The sequence below is a fragment of the Caretta caretta genome, chromosome 12, assembly GCF_965140235.1.
Source record: "Caretta caretta isolate rCarCar2 chromosome 12, rCarCar1.hap1, whole genome shotgun sequence".
NCBI classification, from domain to species: domain Eukaryota; kingdom Metazoa; phylum Chordata; order Testudines; family Cheloniidae; genus Caretta; species Caretta caretta.
The window spans coordinates 8,360,778-8,380,489 of record NC_134217.1 but is presented as its reverse complement, the minus strand read 5'-3'; the positions used below and the strand labels follow the sequence as shown (position 1 = coordinate 8,380,489).

The following is a 19,712-nucleotide window of genomic DNA, read 5'->3' as shown; positions in this document are numbered from 1 at the left end:
GAGCAAAATCTCCAGGCAGGCAGTGGCAGAATAATTTTTTATATCTAGAAGCATCTTTAATTTGGACTCCGCCCTGTCCACTTTAAGGCCCGACCCTATAACAGATTGAGGGGTAAAAATAGCAAACAAGAAATTAGCTCATGACGCATCCTTTCCCAGCCCTCCTTAGACTTTGTGTTGTCTGTGTAGACCTTCATTTCACAATCAGATTGGCATGGGCAGATCCATACACCTGTGCAGGAGCCCAGGCCCAGATTTGTAAAGGTATTTAGGCACTTTTGAAAAAGGAACATAACCCTCTAAATCACTTAGGCCTTGCTTTTAAATATCTTTAAGAAACTGGACACGTGTGTAGGCAAACCCACTGATCTGCTTGCAAACACAGTCTTAGACTGTGAACTCTGATCTAACTTTATGACAAGAAAGCACATAGCATGTTTTAGGGTGCTGTATAAACAACAATGAAACGCTGCAAGGTTGCCTCTCAAGAGCCGTTCATCACTGCAGCTACTGTTTCAATCATTGCCTTTAAAATGAAAGAAACGAGATTAAAATGATCTAGTAGATTGGAATTGATAGAAAAATATTTTTCTCCTCCAGCTGATATTTTTGCTCAGAACTTTGTGCCAAATTGGCGCGGACCAGATGGCACCTTCTTTGGTTTGTTTTCCATTTTCTTTCCATCAGCAACTGGCATCTTGGCTGGAGCCAACATTTCAGGCGATTTGAAGGTAGGTTTTTACTACTTCTGGCCAATACAGCATCACAAGGGCAAGCATCCCAGGTTGTGTGCTATAGGCAGGAATGAGGTTGTGCTGATCAAGCTCTGTGTGTCAGAAATGGGCAAACTCCAGAGTCGGCAAAACGTCCTTGATTGGCTTTTGATTTTGTAAATCCAAGAGCAGGCATGGTTTGGATCCAGGTCCTGCTTTACTTGGATAATTTTTTGGTCTATCTCTGTTTTAGAGCTGGCCAAAATATTTTTATTTTCAAAACATTTTATCCAAATTTTGAAAGAACAGTAAAAATAATTTTAAAAACACCCCAGATGTTTTATTCATTTTTTGAGCAGCGATGGAACTGGTTGACATTTTTAAAATTTTAACACAATTTCAAGAAATGTTTGAGGATATATATATTTTTACTGCATTTCCAACTAGCTCTACTCGATCGGTTCTTGGGTCCTGATCCTGCGCCCATCATCCACAGAGAGGCCCAGTTACATTAGCACAGGGGTCCAATGCCCAAAGCCTCTTGCAGGATTGAGGCATTGGATTGCACAGTGATGGATGCGCTACAAGACTCTACATAGAATGGAATAGAATTAATATTGGGCTGCCTACATTTATTGTACAGACACGGTTGAACTGATTTGGATAAATCAGTTGCCCGTGCAATAAACTGAACTATTTTTGAGGTTAGAGAAAGTTTGGTAAGCTTCGTTTCTTCATTTCCACAGGTCTCTGCCCTTGCTGCCTGGGGCATGAGTGCCAAAATCATGTGAGGAAGACTGTTCCTGCAGAAGTGTTGAGCTAGCCGCAGATTAGAAATGATTGGAAATCTCTCCAAAGGGCTTGGGCTCAGGAGATTCCCAGCTCATTTTGCATCCCAAACAAATGTCAGATAGTTTGGCTATAAGTATCCAAATTGAATCAGTTATAGATGGGCCCAGCGTGCTGATTTGGACTGGCATGCCGAATGCTCCGGAGTTTGGATCCATGGGTTCGGGTTGCATGATACATGGAATCCCAGCCCTTCTTAAAGAGGAGGTGCTTATTAAAGACGAGAGCAACAAACTATAGACACAAACAAACAGGCTTCTGCACAGCCCAACTTTGTCTTCTTTATTCACCAGGGATCACCCCCTCCTCCCTTGTAATGACATATTTATAAAGTTCAAGTTTAGGGCCATTTCTGGCACCTTGGATCCTTACGAGGTTTGTCCAGCCTGACAGCTGTTTAGTTGATTTTATAGCTCCTATCTTGTACCCGAGGCTTTACCTTACTTTAAACCTTAGTTCCTCCTGTACCACTGACACATTGGGCAGTGCAGTTCCTCTATTGATCAGAGTCACTCGCTCGTTGTGATACTTCTTCCCAGATGAGGCCAGTGCATGCAATATCCTCTGTCACTGTCACTTTAAGTAGATTAAAACAACGTTCAGTACGACATGCTCTGAGATTTCCAACACGCCAGCCCATCAATCCCACTTCACCTTCAAACATCTAGCACCGAAAGAGGGCTTTGCAGAGTGCCCAGCAGGTTAAGAAATCCAGACTCTGGACAATGCAAGTATCAGGTTGAAAGCTGTCCTGTGGTTTTTGAGTATCTAGGAGTGTTTTCTCTTCTTTATGGCTACAAAAATGAAAGGTAATTTTGTGGTGCCTATGGAATGCTGCTGTGTAACTCTGTGGTTGCCTTGCTTAGGATCCAGCTGTAGCCATTCCCAAAGGCACTCTGATGGCTATATTGTGGACTACAATATCCTATCTGGCTATTTCTGCTACAATTGGTAAGTAACATGCATCGACTTAATCCATGGCAGTGGTGGGGAAGTGACAAATGATTAAATGTTCATGGTTAATTTAATGTGTGCTTTCATGTTCATTAGGGACAGGGCAATTCCCAGTTATCAGGAATCCTGGGACACAGGGCACTTTGATTCAGTCTGGCTCAGATATCCATTCTGATTCTGGGTACCAGCAGGGGTGCAGAGTGGAGGGGCATTAAACAGTAAAAAGACAGACTAATAAAATTATAGTTTGATGATTTTTTTTTTAAATTTCATGATTTTTTGAGATCTGACTCAGGAATTTTGACCTCTTGAGATTGGCAACCCTGCAAGTGTCTCCAAAGAATTCAACCCAGGTTTGACACTGGGCCCAGTACGTACTATCCATGGTATGGAACCTTGGGAGCTTTAGTTAGCACTGGGTGGATGCCTATACAGGGTGGACATGTCTGATACAGCTGAAAGTTACTTTAAAAACAAAACTTAGTACAAGTTAATTCCAGGAGCAGCCAGGAACTTGGGACACTGGGCAAAATGAATGGGCAGTCTGTGATAGCCGCCATCTTAGTTGGGACATTGGAGATTGGAGGTCCCTGGTTCAGAGGGGAAAGCATAAGCTGTTACAGCTTGAGCTAAAGCTCTCTAGATGGGGACTGTGACAGACTTATCTCCTCTGTGGATCAGGCACAGAAGGGCACCTGTAACACACATTCAGTAGTGGGTTACAATTACACAGGGACCTTTGTTAAAGCACATCTGGGCATCATGCATCGTACTGGAAAAGACAGATGGGAAGTGAATGGGAGCTGTTCCCTCCTAGGTGCCTGTGTGGTACGAGATGCCTCTGGGAGCCTGAATGACTCCATTCCTTTTGGCTCGCCGGGCTGCGAAGGACTTGCTTGTGACTATGGGTGGAATTTCACGGAGTGTGCTCAGAAGCAGAGCTGTAACTATGGACTCAGCAATTATTACCAGGTACTGTCACTCTGGTGCTCTCAGCAGCATGGCTTAGAAGGCTGAAACAGGGTTGGTCACTTTGGCCTGGGGTGCGGAAAATCCTAAGATATCCATGGCTGGTGGTTCTCACCCCCTTCCTGCCCCCACCCCAGTTCCTTTGCTGTACTCCGTTAGGTCTGCATTAGCGCTGCTCAGAGCGGAAGTAGTAGTCACATCCCAATGCAGCCAGTAGCCACTGAGGGTGATAGGTCAGTTGCCTGAATTGCTGCTTTCTCTCTCTTAAAAAAGTAACTTGCCACAAATGAGGAAGGGATCCTACAGATAACGGGCTCTTTCCCTACACCACCCTGATTCATTCCCAGAGCCTCCTGTGACATGAACGAGGTGGGGCCCTATGGGGGAAAAATCGCATGTGACCGTGTAATTAAAGACTGTATTATAATGCATAAGCACTAGAGGGCTGAGTTAAGGTTGCACAGCCAGCCTGAATACTGGCACTTCCTACCTTTTGAGTGCTTGACTTTGCAATCTTAATAAGGTTCTTTTGACGTAGGGTGTTTTGGGCTGTAATAAGCTGTGCTCTGAGGAGCTCTGAGTGGTGGCTGTCAGAGTCTGAGGCTTGCAGGGGAAGGAGCCCAGGCTGTTAGGCGCCGGTGATGCTGGAGTGATCTATCGCTTCCTGTTTTTTCTGTAGAGTATGAGCATGGTATCTGGATTTGCCCCCCTGATCACAGCTGGAATCTTCGGGGCCACCCTTTCTTCTGCTTTGGCCTGCCTGGTCTCAGCACCCAAAGTCTTCCAGGTGAGATGGTGGCATGCTCAGGGGACCATGAAAACATCTGCAGCGTTGTCTTTCATGTATACAATAAACATGAGTCCACGGCAAGCTAGCAGGTCCCTGGCATTTCAGAGCCATAATTACAGGCTGAGTCTCCACCATGCGTAGGCACCGGGAGTTCTATAACAAGCTGAATAACCACCGTCGTTGGGCCTCACAATGCATCACTGGCAGGGTGACCAGATAGCAACTGCGAAAAAACAGGACAGGGGGTGGGGGGTAATAGGCGCCTATATAAGAAAAAGTCCCAAAAACCGGGACTGTCCCGATAAAAATGGGACATCTGGTCACCCTAATCACCGGGAATTGCCAGCTTTCTGGACAGATTCTTTAATCTGATATTCTTGATGCCTCTGGGGTTTTGTTCCAGCAGCTCCCATCATGCGGTGCAGCCCACGAGCTGGGGCTTATGCACATTGCTACTTTTTCATGCTGTCCCCTTGGCTTTGCTCCTACCTGGCTAATCCTAATGGGACAGATTCTGTCCTCAGTCACTCCCATGCAGCTTCTTCCCTTTCAGTGGGCTTGCAAGGGTATAAATGAGGCAGTATATGGCCCATTGCTTTTGTTCATTTTATGAATTAAGATAATTAAGGTGACATCTCCTGCCCTTTCCATAGTGCCATCCGTGGTGGCAATGCCCCATCAGCAGAGAATAAGTGTGCTAGGATTGTTACCACTGATATTGGGATGAAAGTTAGTTATTACAGTTAGCTTTTCCAAAGTGAAGGGGACCTGATAGCAGGAATGGGCAAACTGGTTCTAAAAATATATCAGCCCTGTAGGGTGGGGGCCAAATTCTGTTCTCACACTGCGTAAATCTGGAGTAAGTCCACTCAAGAATAAGGATATACACTGAGCCAGTGAAAGTGCTTGAAGCTGAACCCTGGTTCCGTGGACCCTTGCTCTCAGCTCTAACCAATAGTCCGCAGTGCCTGTCAAGTCTAGACGACCTCTCTTCCTCTCCACAGTGCCTGTGCAAGGACCAGCTCTACCCTCTGATCGACTTCTTTGGGAAGGGCTATGGGAAGAACAACGAGCCGATCAGGGGTTACATGCTGACCTACATCATAGCAGTGGGGTTCATTCTTATCGGTAAGTGCCTCAGATTTAATAGGCTGCCAGATCCAGTAGGTAGTTTTCTCTCCTTTTTTTCTACAGGCCGATTAATGATCAGTGTGGTGCTAGGTGGCTCTTTCTTTGTCAAACCAAATTCCTGCCTTTGTTAACTTCTTCCACCGTGGTATGAAGAATGGCTGCAGGTTTCCTACACACAGGAGGCCAGAATATAAAATTATATTCTACCAAAGGATGAGTGCAAGGCAGATTGGGAGAGCCTAATTCCACCCGCTCTTACACGCTTGGCGAGTCTGGAGTAGAGTTACTCCATATTTACACCCAGGTGAGGGGAGATCAGGCCCAGATGTTTCTTACCTTCATGGAACAAAATGTCAAATCTAAGAGAGTTCTGTCCTTCGCTCAGCAAGAAGATTCTGATGGCTACTTCTCCAGTTGCACTGAAACCTGACCAGCCAAGCCAGCACTGAGCGCAATTCCCTCCCAGGAGCAGGGAGCTCAGCAGGGCATATGTTAAACCACTAAGACATGGCTGCTTTTTTAACTGAAGTTTGATCTTGATGGAAGGGGCTAATCCTTCCCCAGGTGCATTCTAATATTAGGGGGAAGAGTCCTTTCATAACCAATACACAGGGAAAGAGAGAGCTGGAAGTAGAACCCATACCCAATGGCTCTTCAATATCATAGAATCACAGAATACCAGGGTTGGAAGGGGCCTCAGGAGGTCGTCTAGTCCAACCCCCTGCTCGAAGCAGGGCCAATCCCCAATTTTTGCCCCAGATCCCTAAATGGCCCCCTCAAGGATTGAACTCACAACCCTGGGTTTAGCAGGCTAATGCTCAAACCACTGAGCTATCCCTCCGCCCCTAAGATGTTGATAGACGTCTTAGAAATCTCTACGATAGCTGGAACAATCAGCCAGGGCTCTCAGTTTCTTCTTGATTTTCACCTTTCTCCCATTCTCAGAGGTTAAGTTGGCCAGGGTGTAGCAAATGCACTAATGAGCTATCCCTCTCTTTCCTGTCCCTGTAGCGGAATTGAACACGATTGCCCCAATCATCTCCAACTTCTTCCTGTGCTCGTACGCACTCATCAATTTCAGCTGTTTCCACGCCTCCATCACCAACTCACCGGGTGAGTGATCGCTACACTGGTTCTCGATAGCTACACCCGTCTTGTTGGCTGGGAGGTAGTGTCTGGGGTCTCTGAGCTTTACAAGGCTGGAGGGTCACTCTCTGCATCAGGGTAAGGTGTGAGACCTAGCCCAAAAGTTTCATAGTAAGAAGCTCTTTGAGCTGAACAAGGCGATACGCTTGGAGGATCCATGGTGGTTAGGAGATGGGGAATATCTTCAATTCCATAAACAGAGCATCTCTGGGTGGGGGTGGTTGGGTACAGGTGCTTGCTCCTACTCTGAGAGATGTCAGGTTCTCTCTCCACCCCGCCTTTGTCTCCCAGAGTTACAAAGAAAGCATGAGCCACTGATACGGGCACTAGCCTAGGACTTGGGAGATGTGGGTTTACTTCCCTACTTTGCCACATACTTCCTGTGTGACCTTGGGCCAGTCGCTTAGCCTCCATGTGCCTTATCCGTACAGTGGGGGTAACCACCCTGCCTCCCAGGGGTGTGGTGAGGATAAACACATTAAAGGTTGTGAGGCGCTCAGGTGTGGTGGTGATGGAGGCCAGATAAGTACCTAAGATAGATAGGGTGCCCCTGTTCTACTCTCTCTCCTCAGAGGCTGGAGGACCCCTCCCCCAGGTGTGAGGGAAGAATTTAGCCGTGTAAGTGATGAATGTATTTTTGTGTCATGTCCATGCAGGATGGAGACCATCCTTTAGGTATTACAGCAAGTGGGCTGCGCTCTTTGGTGCCATCATCTCTGTCGTGATCATGTTTCTGTTGACCTGGTGGGCAGCCCTGATAGCCATTGGCATCATTGTCTTCTTACTGGGATACGTGCTCTACAAAAAGCCTGGTGAGTAACTGGGGCTTCTTGTTCTTAAGCAGACAGCGGCTCTAGTGAAAATGCCAGGCTGAGATATCGGAAGTCTATTGGTCTCGGAGCAGGGCAGCATCAGTGCAAGATTGTACCATGCTCTCTTCTGCCAACAAGGCAGTCAGCTGGGAGAGAGGTTTCTATGACGCGGACAAGCCTGCCATAGTAACTGAACCCAAACCCTCCCACTTGCTGCACACGGGCAACTAAACAAACCAACGCATGCACAGCCAGGCTCTCTGGAGCAACCCTACAATAACAAAGCAGCCCGTGCACGTGCCCAGCTCATTGCCAGCATCACTCCTATTTCTGTTTTTAAATGGTCTAATATGTTCTGAATGATTGTCCCCCTCCAGAAGTGAACTGGGGCTCATCTGTGCAGGCTGGTTCATACAACTTGGCCCTGAACTATTCCGTGGGACTCAACGAAGTCAACGAGCACATTAAGAACTACAGGCAAGTAATAGTGCCGTGTGGAGGATGACGGCAAGGGAACATGGCCCTCATCCCCAAACACAGAAGGGGCTCATGAATTGAATAAGTCCCCCATGTTCCCCTCAAAGGCATGACTAGTCAGCTGAACCCCAAAGGAGACTCAACTGAGTGTTAGTAAACTTGTTTAAATTTCTGCTCCTCTCTGCACCTCTGGGTTGCAGCCAGGGCCAGAAGGATGGAAGAGGAAGAGAGTTTTCACAGTCTTTTCAGCCCAGCTAGACACCGGAAGTCCTTGCAAGGAAGCCTGAGGTCTCCAGCCCAGTTGTGTACTTCCTGGAGGATCTGATAGTTTGGTAGTGAAGGACCCACACATCCAAAAGATACTGCGTAGATTGGGTGGGTGCCATTAGCCATACAGGGGCATAGTGATCAAATTCCACCAGAAGATCTCAGCAGTGACTTTTTTGCTGTAAGTTACCAGCCATCTTTTCTTCTTCCTCTCTAGACCCCAGTGCCTGGTCTTAACAGGCCCTCCCAACTTCCGCCCAGCTCTGGTGGATTTTGTGGGCACTTTCACCAAAAACCTCAGCTTGATGATTTGTGGGAATGTGCTGGTAGTAAGTATTTTCGGTTCAGCTTCTCTCTACCACCTCCATAAGAGCAGCACGAGCAGCAGTGCAAGGTGGGGTAGGATGCAGGTATCTACACCAACCCTAATCTGGCATCTGTTCACTGCCAGTACAAAAGGAGTAAGCTGTGTGATATATTCCCTGGCAGGGCCCTGAAAAATAATATCCAGGGTTGTTAAATGCATGGGGATGACTCTTCCAGTCCTTATGTAGCCCATGCAAACTGCAGGTCTTTGTTTCCCTCTGGTGATGGGGTCACCTACGAGGTTCATGAGGCTGATACTATCTCTAGCTAAGTAGCTGATGTGGTAGAGACTTATGTTTTCAGCTCTGAAGGTCCTGGGTTCAAACCTCATTAACGGCCAAGGAGTTGGTTCAATTTGAGTTTTGCCAGAGAGAGGATTTCAGGATTTGATGCCCTGACTTTTGAGGAGTTGGCACATAGCAGAACCTTTGCGGGTTAGTAGTTTACCACCGCTGAGTGAATGAGCACCTATGCTGCCATACCTCTCTGTCACAATGAGCTTGCAAAGCCCTCAACATAGTGCATGAGAGCTGAAGATAAAGCATTCTTGGCTGAGGGGTTTACCTGTGGCACAAGCTTCCTAAGGAAATTAGAGTAGTCCAGAGTTGGGGCACCCTGAGGCCAAGATAAAGACGCTTTTCTTTGACAGAGCATAACAACCTGAAGATAAAAAACCAAAAATAATCTCCAAGCAAAGCCTCCTTTAACTAGGGAGAGGAACTCCATGAAGATCACTAGGAATCTCATCATGGAGATATCTGGGAGTCACTTAGATACTATGGTCTTCTTTTTTCGTCTGTCTTAAAAACAGCACTGTTAGATGTCCAAGTCTAGGTTAGTGATCCAATGGATTGGTTCAGGTGATGCGGAGTGGATGGCAGAGATCTCATGGTGATACGATGGTTTGGGATGTTGATTGAGGAGGTGTTCTGTAGTTTGATGTCCATTTCTGAAGTCACAGATAGGATTGTGTTTCAAAGTCCCCATTTATGGAAAAGGCAGGTACATCTGTCATGTGTTGTGGGATGCAGCTAAAAGTCGACCATATTTTCTATGGGAATAAAAAGCCATGGGGGTTCTTTGGTTGGGTCCTTGATGAGGTGTTTGACTGGGATGTTGGCGTCCTTCCACCTTGCTCACTGTGGTGATGGATTGTATAGAAGACTTGGAGGTAGATAGACAAACCCAATTCTTTACCATGTACCTATGATTTAAAAATATATTTTTAGGCACTGTTAAATGACAAAAAAAAAAAAAAAAAGTAAACTCATGTCTGTTGGAAAGATCCCAGGCAATTAAGCAATATTTGTGACCGGCTACAACGTTGTCATGGGCTAATGGCCTCCTGCTGCAGATGAATTGTCAATGTGAAGATCAGGCATTGCTTTTGAAAGGGGACATTGATCATAGGACAACATTCTGTCCCAGTGACTTCATTTCTTCCAGACCAAATGGCTGATGTAGATGTATTCATTTTTGCCTGAGGTGTAGCAGACTGACAGTTGCTCACACAGAGCCTGATCAACAGGAGCATAATCAGTACATTGTATTACTAAAGATAATCTTGCAGTAAAGGCACCAAGATGAGGCTCTGTGGTCAATTTCTGGCTGTGTGCAACCTTGGGCAAACCACTGAGGCTAGGATTTTCAAAGCTGGATTGGTACATGAATATGGATCTGTGTACATAAAAGTCCTTCTTTAAAAGCAACCAATGAAACCTGCATTCCAGGCGATATCATGAAGGCTTTTCACAGATTTTACCAGGTCCTGTGCCACATAAAACTTCATTAACATCAGTGAGATTTTGGCAAAGGCAGGACTGAATTCTGGTATCATTTAAAGTCCACAGAAGTTTTGCCAGAGATCTCAGTGGGAGACAGAATCAGGACCTGGATCAGGACTTCAGGATTTGGCCCTATAAGATTGTCTTCAGCTTCCAATTATTTTCAACCTTATTTTACACAGACACAGTGAGCCCTGTGGAGCCACTATTAATGTAATGTGTGTGTGGGATGGGGAACATGTATTCCAAATCACACTGCAGTGTGATGGGGATTAATCGAACTTCTGCCTAATGATGGCTTGGAAAAAGTACAGAGAAGGGCAACAAAAACGACTAAGAGGATGGGACAGCTTCCCTATGAGGAGAGATTAATAAGACTGGGACTGTTCAGCTTGGAAAAGAGACAACTAAAGGGGGATATGATAGCAGTCTATAAAATCATGACTGGTGTGGAGAAGGTGAGTAAGAATCACTTAACACAAGAACCAGAGATCACCCAGTGAAATGAATAGGCAGCTGGTTTAAAACAAACACAAGGAAGTATTTCTTCACACAATCCACAGTCACCCTGGGGAACTCAATGCCAGGGGATGTGGTGAAGGCCAAAAGTATAACTGGATTCAAAAAAGAATTAGATAAGTTCATGGAGGATAGGTCCATCAATAGCTATTAGCCAAGATGGACAGGGATGCAAGCCCATGCTCTGGGTGTCCCTAGATCTCTGACTGCCAGAAGCTGGGACTGGATGGCAGGGTATGGATCACTTGATAGATTGCCCTATTATTTTCATTTCCTCTGAAGCATCTGGCACCGGCCACTGTCAGAAGACAGGATACTGGGCTAGATGGACCATTGGTCTGATCTAGTATGGCTGTTCTTATGTCATCCCACATTTCCAGGGGCTAAGTCTGGATCTCATATATGATTCAGGAGACTGCAGGACATTAAGCTGTTTGGTGCAAAGTAAAGCATATTATTTTATGGGGATAAACTTAAAACCACCAGCTAAAAATGGTTTGCATGTCGCAAACACACCGAGCCTTAATGCTACTGTTGTGTCCTTTCCTCCCACTCAATAACAGGGACCATGCAAGCAGAAGATGCCAGAATCCAGGCTCACCTCCAATGGCCATACAAAGTGGCTGACCAAGAGAAAGATCAAAGCTTTCTATACGGACGTGGTAGCTGATGACTTGAGAAGCGGAGCCCAAACACTTATGCAGGTAAAGCCCTAAACTGGATATGAATTATGAAGGAACTGCAGTCCCCTGCTGTAAATCTTGCATCAAGGAATTCTTCAATGTTTCTTACAAGGGGCCTTCAACCTTTTCACTGAGAAGAGGTCAGTATTGTTGGGGCCAGCATGATTTGCTAAGGGATGGATTATGACTTGGCGTTCATGCCCGTCCAAGGGACTAGAGGGGAGTAAAAACTCTTCTGGTGCCCCTTCATGGGTTAGCCAGCACTCTTCATTCCATCTCTGGAGCAGGTGGGTGGGGAATGAGTGGACCCTTGGCTCCAACCCCCCACTCACTGGCCAATGTTATAATTTGCTGTTGACCTATTCCAATGGCATATTACCCTTGTCCCCCATGGAGCAAGGAGGAGGAGTTAAGATTTAGAGGGGTGTCTCTGAGACACAGTGCTCCTGGGACTGCTCCTGGCATAGTGCAGTTTACACACTACTCCTTGCTCAGAACTGGGCCTAGAGGGCACCATCTAGTGGCTCCTGCGTCATAGGACTCTGTGCATGTGATGATACCTTCAGATGAAATAAATGCATGTGTGTATGGCAGGGATGTATATATAGTCCTATTAACACTGGAAAAATATCTATTAACCAAGGCATCCGGTCTTGGGAAGATGAAACCCAATATCCTGGTGATCGGGTACAAGAAGAACTGGCAGACAGCTCACCCTAGGACGGTGGAGGAGTACACTGGAATCCTGCAGTAAGTTGGGAGGCTGGTTGATGATAGTGTTGCCTGCTTTGTTTGCTCTCAGTTGAACAGTAGGGAGTTCTGGGTGAACTGGAGGACACTCAGGAAGAAATATGGTGGTGTATAACTAGTCCGCTTTCATGGCTATCCATCTTCATGAATCCACTGCAAAGTTTGACACCAGCAGCCTCCATTGGCTCCCAGTTTAGCCTCTGGAAACTTAGCAAGGCTGTTGCAGCCGCTGGTCAGCAAGATGTGTATTGGTGGGTGTTCGGGGCTACTACCAGTCTCTCACTGCAGTGGGGAAGGATGGGCTTGAGGCTAAAGCAGGGGACTTGGGAGTCAGGAGGTCGGGATGGAGGTCTAATTCCTAGCTTCCTGTGTGACCTCTGGGAAGTCACTCAGTCTCTCTGTGCCCCAGCTTCTCCTTCTGTAAAGGGGGATAAGAATACCTACCTGACCCTGAGTTGTGACTTTCTTTAGAAGGGCAAAGCCTTATTTCCGTGATTGTTTTTATTCGCATGTGTTAAATTAGGTGGATTCCAACCACCACAGTTTATCTGCACCTCAGACGTCTAAATTGCTCTGCCCATTATTGCATCCATACACTGACTACATCTCACCAGCTGCCTTGACCACATCTGATAGGCAAAGGCAATCCCAAGGATGTGTTTGCTTTAGCTTTGCTCCAATTAAGGGCTGACAAGCGTTTGCATCAGTAGCATTTCCAGGCCCGTGGGGGAAGAGGATCTGACAAGCTCTGTGCTCTGCACAATCCTGCCCACCCTCTCCATGGGTGGAGAAGACCCTGGATGCAGCAGAAAGATGACAATTCCGTTGCATCAAGGGTGCCATGGAGCAGTGGTTTTTGGAAGCTCGCTATGATCTGGGAAGATCCACAGGCCACACTCCCCCCTACTTCCAGTGTGGAAGGGAAACACAGCCACTGTGGTACTGGGGCCTGTGCCCTTAAGGGCTGAGCTTCCCAGACAGCGTCTGGGTGGGGCACTGGGAAGCTGTTGTTAGGCACAGCCAGTTGGAACTGGACACAGAATAAAGCAGAGCTCTTGCATTCACCTGAAGCACGGAGTGATCACTGAACACCACCTCTACCACAGCCCTGGGACTGAAGTGAGTAGCTCTTAAGACTGCTCTGTGCTGGAGTAGGAAGGGTTCATGTCTCTGGGCTCTTTCTGAGACCCCTCAAGGTGTAGCCTGGCCACCTAGGATTTGTGCTGGGGGCAGGATTTGCTCTGTAGTAACCTCAGTTACAGTGATCACACCAGTACCATTTGTCTTGAAGTTTTGGTTAGCTTTTAAAGGCATTCCCCACTGGAAAGGCTCAGAGGTCAGATTCGTTTGGTGTCTTGTCTCTAACAGTCAGATAGCTAGCATACTGAACTAAAGGGACAGCCCCTCTGAGCCTGTTCCTAGATTCCCATCGAATGCAAAGAATGTCAGTGCTAAGTGTGTGTTCTCGCTCTCGTTCCAGTGATGCGTTTGACTTCAAGTATGGAATATGCTTAATGAGAACGAAGGAAGGGCTGAATGTTTCCAGAATGATCCAGGCTCACAGTAAGTGTCTGTTGCAGCCACACCTGCAGGAACTGCACCAGCTGCTGCTGGGGTGAGACTGTTAGATCCCTAGTCTTAAGTAGCAGGGAGTGCACACGGGCATATCAGTTGAATGGATGAACACAGTAAGTCAAACCCACTTGCCCTTTGCAGATCAGTAACGGTGCCTCTCTTGTTAATAATTAAACAAGGTGTCAAATATTTCCCCCTGCAAGAGGAAGGGCTTTGACACAGAACTTTGACTGTACGTGGCCAGAATCCTTCTGACTCCCCAAATTCTTCCAGTTACTGCAACTGAACGTGCTATTCTTCACTTCCAGCCCGAAATCATTTCATGGCAGTACTCTGCACTGTTCCATCCGAGCGGCTGCACTGGGGAATGTCACTGGGGAAATGAAGTGTATAACATATTTCTGGGTCATTTCAAAGTGCCCCCTAGCCAGCGGCTCATTGGGTGGCATGGTGAAGGCATGTCCGTTTCATAGCCAATGGTACACAAGGGAGTGGTACTGCCAGCATCACATCTGACCGCCTTTGACGGCCCTGTCCCAGTGGATCAGGTACCCATCTTGCTGCTGGGTGAACTGGAGGTGGCCTTTCAGTGTGAGATCAAATAAGACAAACCCACAGCCTTCAGGACCACAGGCAAACCCCTGAACAACTCAGTCACCGTACCTCACCACAGACTTCTGGGTGGGATTGTAAAATTCAGAGCTTGCTTTACAGAGCTCCAGTGTCTGAGATCAGCCTGGCCGCTTGGTTCTCCGTTAATTCATCACCGCACCCACAAAGAGTGATGAAAGGCTATAGAACGAATTGCCAGTGTCATTACAGCAAATTACTCACAAGGTGACCATTCACTCCCGTGCAGAGGGCTCACACAAAGTCTATGCACCACTTAAGACTCGCTTGGACAGTGCCCGGGCCTTGTGCTCTGCCTTGGGGTAAATTCACCATAGTGAACAGCAGTCCTATGCCATGCACATCTCTGAAATAACAACAAGCTCCTCATGAGCAGCTGGAACACCCTCTGCCATGGGTGCACAGGAGTTCTTGGGGCTGACAGAAGTGGTCTTTGTCTAAAGTCAATTACCTTCTGCTTTTTAACATGCTTTAAATCTTTGTTAGGTTCTGTGCAGATTGGCTAACGATGAAATTCACCATTGTGCAAAAGGCTGGCATGAAGTCTATGGACCATTTAAGTCTTCAGCGTAGGGCTTAAGTGGAATTTAAGTGGTGTCTGTCCTTTGTGCTGGCTGTCTGTGCAGAAGTGAATTTTCCCCTAAACCAGCACACATGCAGCAGAATTTAACGTTGCAACTATAAATGCAAACGTTTTCTAAACTAGCTTTAACTTTTCTGTTCAGGATGTTCTTAAAGTTCAAATTAAAATGAATGTAAGTTCAATGTTCATTGGATTTAGCCATAATATTTTTCTAAGTGAAAAGAACCTTCCATTGTTTTGTCTTTCACGTCTCCATTGCCTTTATTCTTTATTCTTCAACGAAAAACTGTAGAATTGGAATTAATTTCCAAACTGGACACCATTAAATTAGGCTTGAATAAAGACTGGGAGTGGATGGGTCATTACACAAAGTAAAAATGATTTCCTCATGCTAATTTTTTCCCCTACTGTTACTCATACCTTCTTGTCAACTGTTTGAAATGGGCCATCCTGATTACCACTACAAAAGTTTTTTTTCTGCTGCTGCTAATAGCCCATCTTAACTGATTAGTCTTGTTGCAGTTCGTATGGCAACACCCGTTGTTTCATGTTCTCTGTGTATATATATCTTCCTACTGTATTTTCCACTGCATGCATCCGATGAAGTGGGTTTTAGCCCACGAAAGCTTATGCCCAAATAAATTTGTTAGTCTCTAAGGTGCCACAAATACTCCTTGTTTTTTTTATTCTTCTCATCATCTCTTTTGCAGTTAACCCGGTGTTTGACCCAGCAGAAGACCCTAAAGAGAACGGAGCAAATGGTGTGGTACCCACTGTGACAGGCACATGTTAGTTCTAATCACGTTCATCTTTGTAATATGAAATGCTCACGCTCCAACTTGCAGTGAAAAATAACGATGTTCTACCATATCAGAGCCAACTAGCTGACTGATTTTTGGCTACTAGTTACACAGGGACCCTGGCTGCAAAGTCCAGATCTGAACTTCGCTAAAGTTTGGGTCAGCAGGGTTTGGGGATGTTTGGATCAAGCGTTTTGGTCTAACCAAATACAGAAATAGGGTTCAGCTACTAAGCTTTGCTCTGGATCATACATTTACAGGATATGGCCTAGACCAGTGCTTCTCAAGCTATCTGATGTGGGGGACCGGCATTTTTTTTTCCAATGTGCGTGCAGGCCAGCAGCCGATGGCTCGCAGACTGGCATCAGTCCGCAGACGACCACTTTGAGTAACACTGGTCTAGACAGCATTTTGCCGTAGCCTGCAGGCTGTAAATAGGAAGGGCCTGCCACCTGCTGCAGAGAGTTGGAAGAACAGCACATGTCAAATTCCAGGACCTGTCTCTCATGCTGTGGGTTCTTTCCCCCTTGCTAGCGGATCCGGATGCCCTTACAGCGGAACAGCAAGCAAGCACCATCTTCCAGACTGAACAGGGCAAGAAGACTATTGACATCTACTGGCTCTTTGATGATGGAGGTGACCTTTGACCTTAATAAATACTCCCAGTCTGCACACAGATTTGGGACTTTTTTATCTCATTATTTCCATCCCACCTTCCATTCAGCTCATGAATGAGTCTGATCACTGAAGGTTTTCTGCGCTGCAGCTGGGTCTCAAGCCACTGCAGGGCAATGACCTCTTCAGCTGTGCTCACCCCCATGCATCACCCCCGTCTCAGTCATTTCTCAGCAGTGTCAGGGTCAAGTTCTCCGAAGGACAGTTCCTACCCATGCATTTCCAGCTTTCCGCAGGGTGAAGCCCTTCTCAGCAGTGTCCGCCTAGCAGTTGTCAGCTACCCCCAGATCACTGTACTGCTCCTGTACAGTGCTGTTAAGCTCCACCAAAACCTTGCCATGCTTGGCCAGCGTGGCCTACTGAGGACATTGCCTGAGATTCTCAAAGGCGATGAAGAGAGGTAGGTGCCCAACTCTCATTGAAACCAGTGGGATTTGGGTGCCCAACTCTCTTAGACTCTTTTTGCAAATCTCACTCATACTCTCTTCGCAAAATCTCTCCTGCACTGCCCTTTCTACCAGGACTGCTGATAGCACAGCAGGAGGCTTTCAATATAATCGTTTTGAGCAGAAAACATTCGACAGCAGCACTGGCTACAGAGACTTGCTTCTGTTAATCATGTTTGTTACGGTAGCACCTAGGGACCAACCGAGATGGGGGTTCAGTTGTGCAAGGCACGGTACAGACATAAGCAGTAGGCTGTCTCTGCCCAAAAGGGTTGCCATCTAAATAGACAGGACAGACATGGGGTAGTGGAAAAGAATACAATCTACAAGCAGAGCAATCAATGTGATGATGGCAAATGGAGTATTTGTTCCATGATTTTTTCCCCCAAGAGTGTTAGGTAGGAGGAAACAGCTAAACGGAAAGACAAGAGAAGGGAGAGGAGCGACAGGGACAGAACAGAGGAAAACCTTGAGGGGAGGAAGGTAGGAGGGTAAGATGTGGAGTGAAGCTGAGGTGAATTACTATATTATTAGGGCTGTCAATTAATCACAGTTAATGCATGAGATTAACGCAAAGCAAACTAACTAGATTAAAAAACATAGTTGCGATTAATTGCAGTTTTAAATGCACTGTTAAACAATACCAAAATACCAATTTATATTTATTATAAACACTTTTTGGATGTTTTTCTACATTTTCAAATATATTGCTTGCGATTACAACACAGAATACAAAGCATACAGTGCTCACTTTATATTATTATTTTTTATTCCAAATATTTGCACTGTAAAAAAAGAGAAAAGAAAGAGTATTTTTCAATTCACCTCATACAAGTCCGCTCAGTCCTACGTCTTGTTCAGCCAATCGCTCAGACAAACACGTTTATTTACATTAATGAGAGAGAACGCTTCTTATTTACAATGTCACCTGAAAGTGAGCACAGGCGTTCGCAATGCACTGTTGTAGCCGGTGCTGCAAGGTATTTACATGCCAGATATGCTAAACCTTTGTATGCCCCTTCATGGTTCGATTTGTAGGCTCTAAAGTTTTACACTGTGTTTGAGTGCAGTTATGTAAAAAGTAATAATTCTACATTTGTAATTTGCACTTTCAAGATAAAGAGATTGCACTACAATATTTGCATGAGTCTCCATCTGGGACTAACTGCAGCCCAGAGATCTGGCAATGCAGGGTGTGATTTTTAGCTGGGGACATTTAATACTAGACGGAGCAGTACACTAGAAAATACACCCCGGGGTGCAATCTCACACTGGTGGGGGGATGGGCTGGCAAGCACACAGAGTCTTCTCCATCTCTGATTTAGAATATTAAATAGTTGTTTCGTCCCCAAAAGTAAGAACCAATCCCTGTGCTCTTCCCTGTGGCAGGTCTCACGCTCCTGATTCCATACCTCCTCAGCCGCAAGAAGCGGTGGGGCAAGTGCAAAACCCGGGTGTTTGTTGGTGGGCAGATCCACAGGATGGATGAAGAGAGGAAAGCGTGAGTGCATTACTGAGCATTGATCAAATAGAGCTTGTGAGACCATTAGATGCCACTAATCCCATCGATAATTCAGAGTCACTTCTGTTATGATTTTTTGTACACAAAGTGCCTAGTACAAAGCCTAGTGTAGCCAATAGGAGTCTTTCCATTGACTTGAGTGGACCTTGCATCAACTCTGTATATTCAGTCAGAATAGCGTGTATTTTGGATTAATTGAAATAACTAAGGAAGAAAGAACAAAAGCAAAGTCTCCATGGGAGAGCCCAATCTGTGTGTCTGCTGTGAAATCAACTCAACCGCCCAAAATGGCAGCTTGCCTCACCAGATTCCTAGAAATGTAAAGGCACAGCATACAGAAAACGAAAGAATAACAGTTACCTGCCACCTACCCCACAGGTTGTACTATCTCACAGATTTGCTGCACCTTCTGGGGATTTAAGTCTGGAATTTTGCTGTTTACCCAACACTCTTCTCTTCGTTTTAGAAATGTCAGAAGCTCTTTTTTTTATTTTGATCATTTTTAAATTGTATTTCTTCTGCATGGTATGCCATAGTCCTGGTCATCAGTTTGTGTAAATCAGCGTAATTCCATTCCAGCTAATGGAGCTATGTTGATTTTCATCATTGGAGGATCTGCTCCATTTGTTTGTTTGTCTGTTTATTTTAAAGTGACATTGCTTGTGTTTGTGGAAAAATGTATTGAGAGTACACAAGGGTTGAGAATAAAAAATGCAAATATGATTTTTAAAAATGCAAACCCTAGGGCCATGGAAATGAAATTCCCGCTGGTAATTCTCACCTGAACTAGGTGGCTCGTGAAATTACAGGAGCTGAACACAGAAAGAGCTGTCAGCAGTAAATGGGAAAGTAGCTGAATGCCACTACAGAAGATGTGGTAGTTAGGTGATATTGTTAAATACTCAGTGGACCAGAAAAAGAGAAATTGGCCATGCCATGAAAGGTTCCCCTGCTACCTCCCGGTTCTGACTTTTCACCTTGAAGATGACCGTGCCAATACTTACTACCTGGCTAAATTCTTACTACCATGAGTGGGCCTAGTGTTTGCAGGGCTTGTTAGGCAGACAGATATTTACAATAATACTCTTCTTTAGCACTTTACATCAGTAGAGCTCAAAGTGCTCCATAAAAGAGGTCAGTAGCAATTTCCCTATTTTACAGAGGGGGAAACTGAGGCACAGAGAGGCAAATTGACTTACCCATGGTTACTCAGCAGGCCAGTGGCGGAGCCATGACTAGAACCCAGGTCTCCTGAGTCTCAGGCTACTGAT

General features: G+C 45.8%; 1 protein-coding gene across 2 annotated transcripts in view; it reads left to right on the top strand.

Annotated features, from left to right (window-relative positions):
- The window catches only part of SLC12A3 (solute carrier family 12 member 3), a 36,555-nt gene that overhangs the window by 11,669 nt on the left and 5,174 nt on the right, over positions 1-19,712 (top strand). For both annotated transcript variants that reach the window (XM_048816728.2, XM_048816727.2), the window contains 15 exons: positions 601-731; positions 2,429-2,513; positions 3,334-3,488; positions 4,165-4,272; positions 5,280-5,403; positions 6,418-6,519; positions 7,209-7,364; positions 7,742-7,841; positions 8,326-8,437; positions 11,341-11,481; positions 12,104-12,210; positions 13,691-13,773; positions 15,709-15,786; positions 16,333-16,434; positions 18,309-18,420. In XM_048816728.2, the coding sequence (XP_048672685.2) occupies positions 601-731; positions 2,429-2,513; positions 3,334-3,488; positions 4,165-4,272; positions 5,280-5,403; positions 6,418-6,519; positions 7,209-7,364; positions 7,742-7,841; positions 8,326-8,437; positions 11,341-11,481; positions 12,104-12,210; positions 13,691-13,773; positions 15,709-15,786; positions 16,333-16,434; positions 18,309-18,420 (1,696 nt within the window). The remainder of the gene's footprint in view (positions 1-600; positions 732-2,428; positions 2,514-3,333; positions 3,489-4,164; positions 4,273-5,279; positions 5,404-6,417; positions 6,520-7,208; positions 7,365-7,741; positions 7,842-8,325; positions 8,438-11,340; positions 11,482-12,103; positions 12,211-13,690; positions 13,774-15,708; positions 15,787-16,332; positions 16,435-18,308; positions 18,421-19,712) is intronic.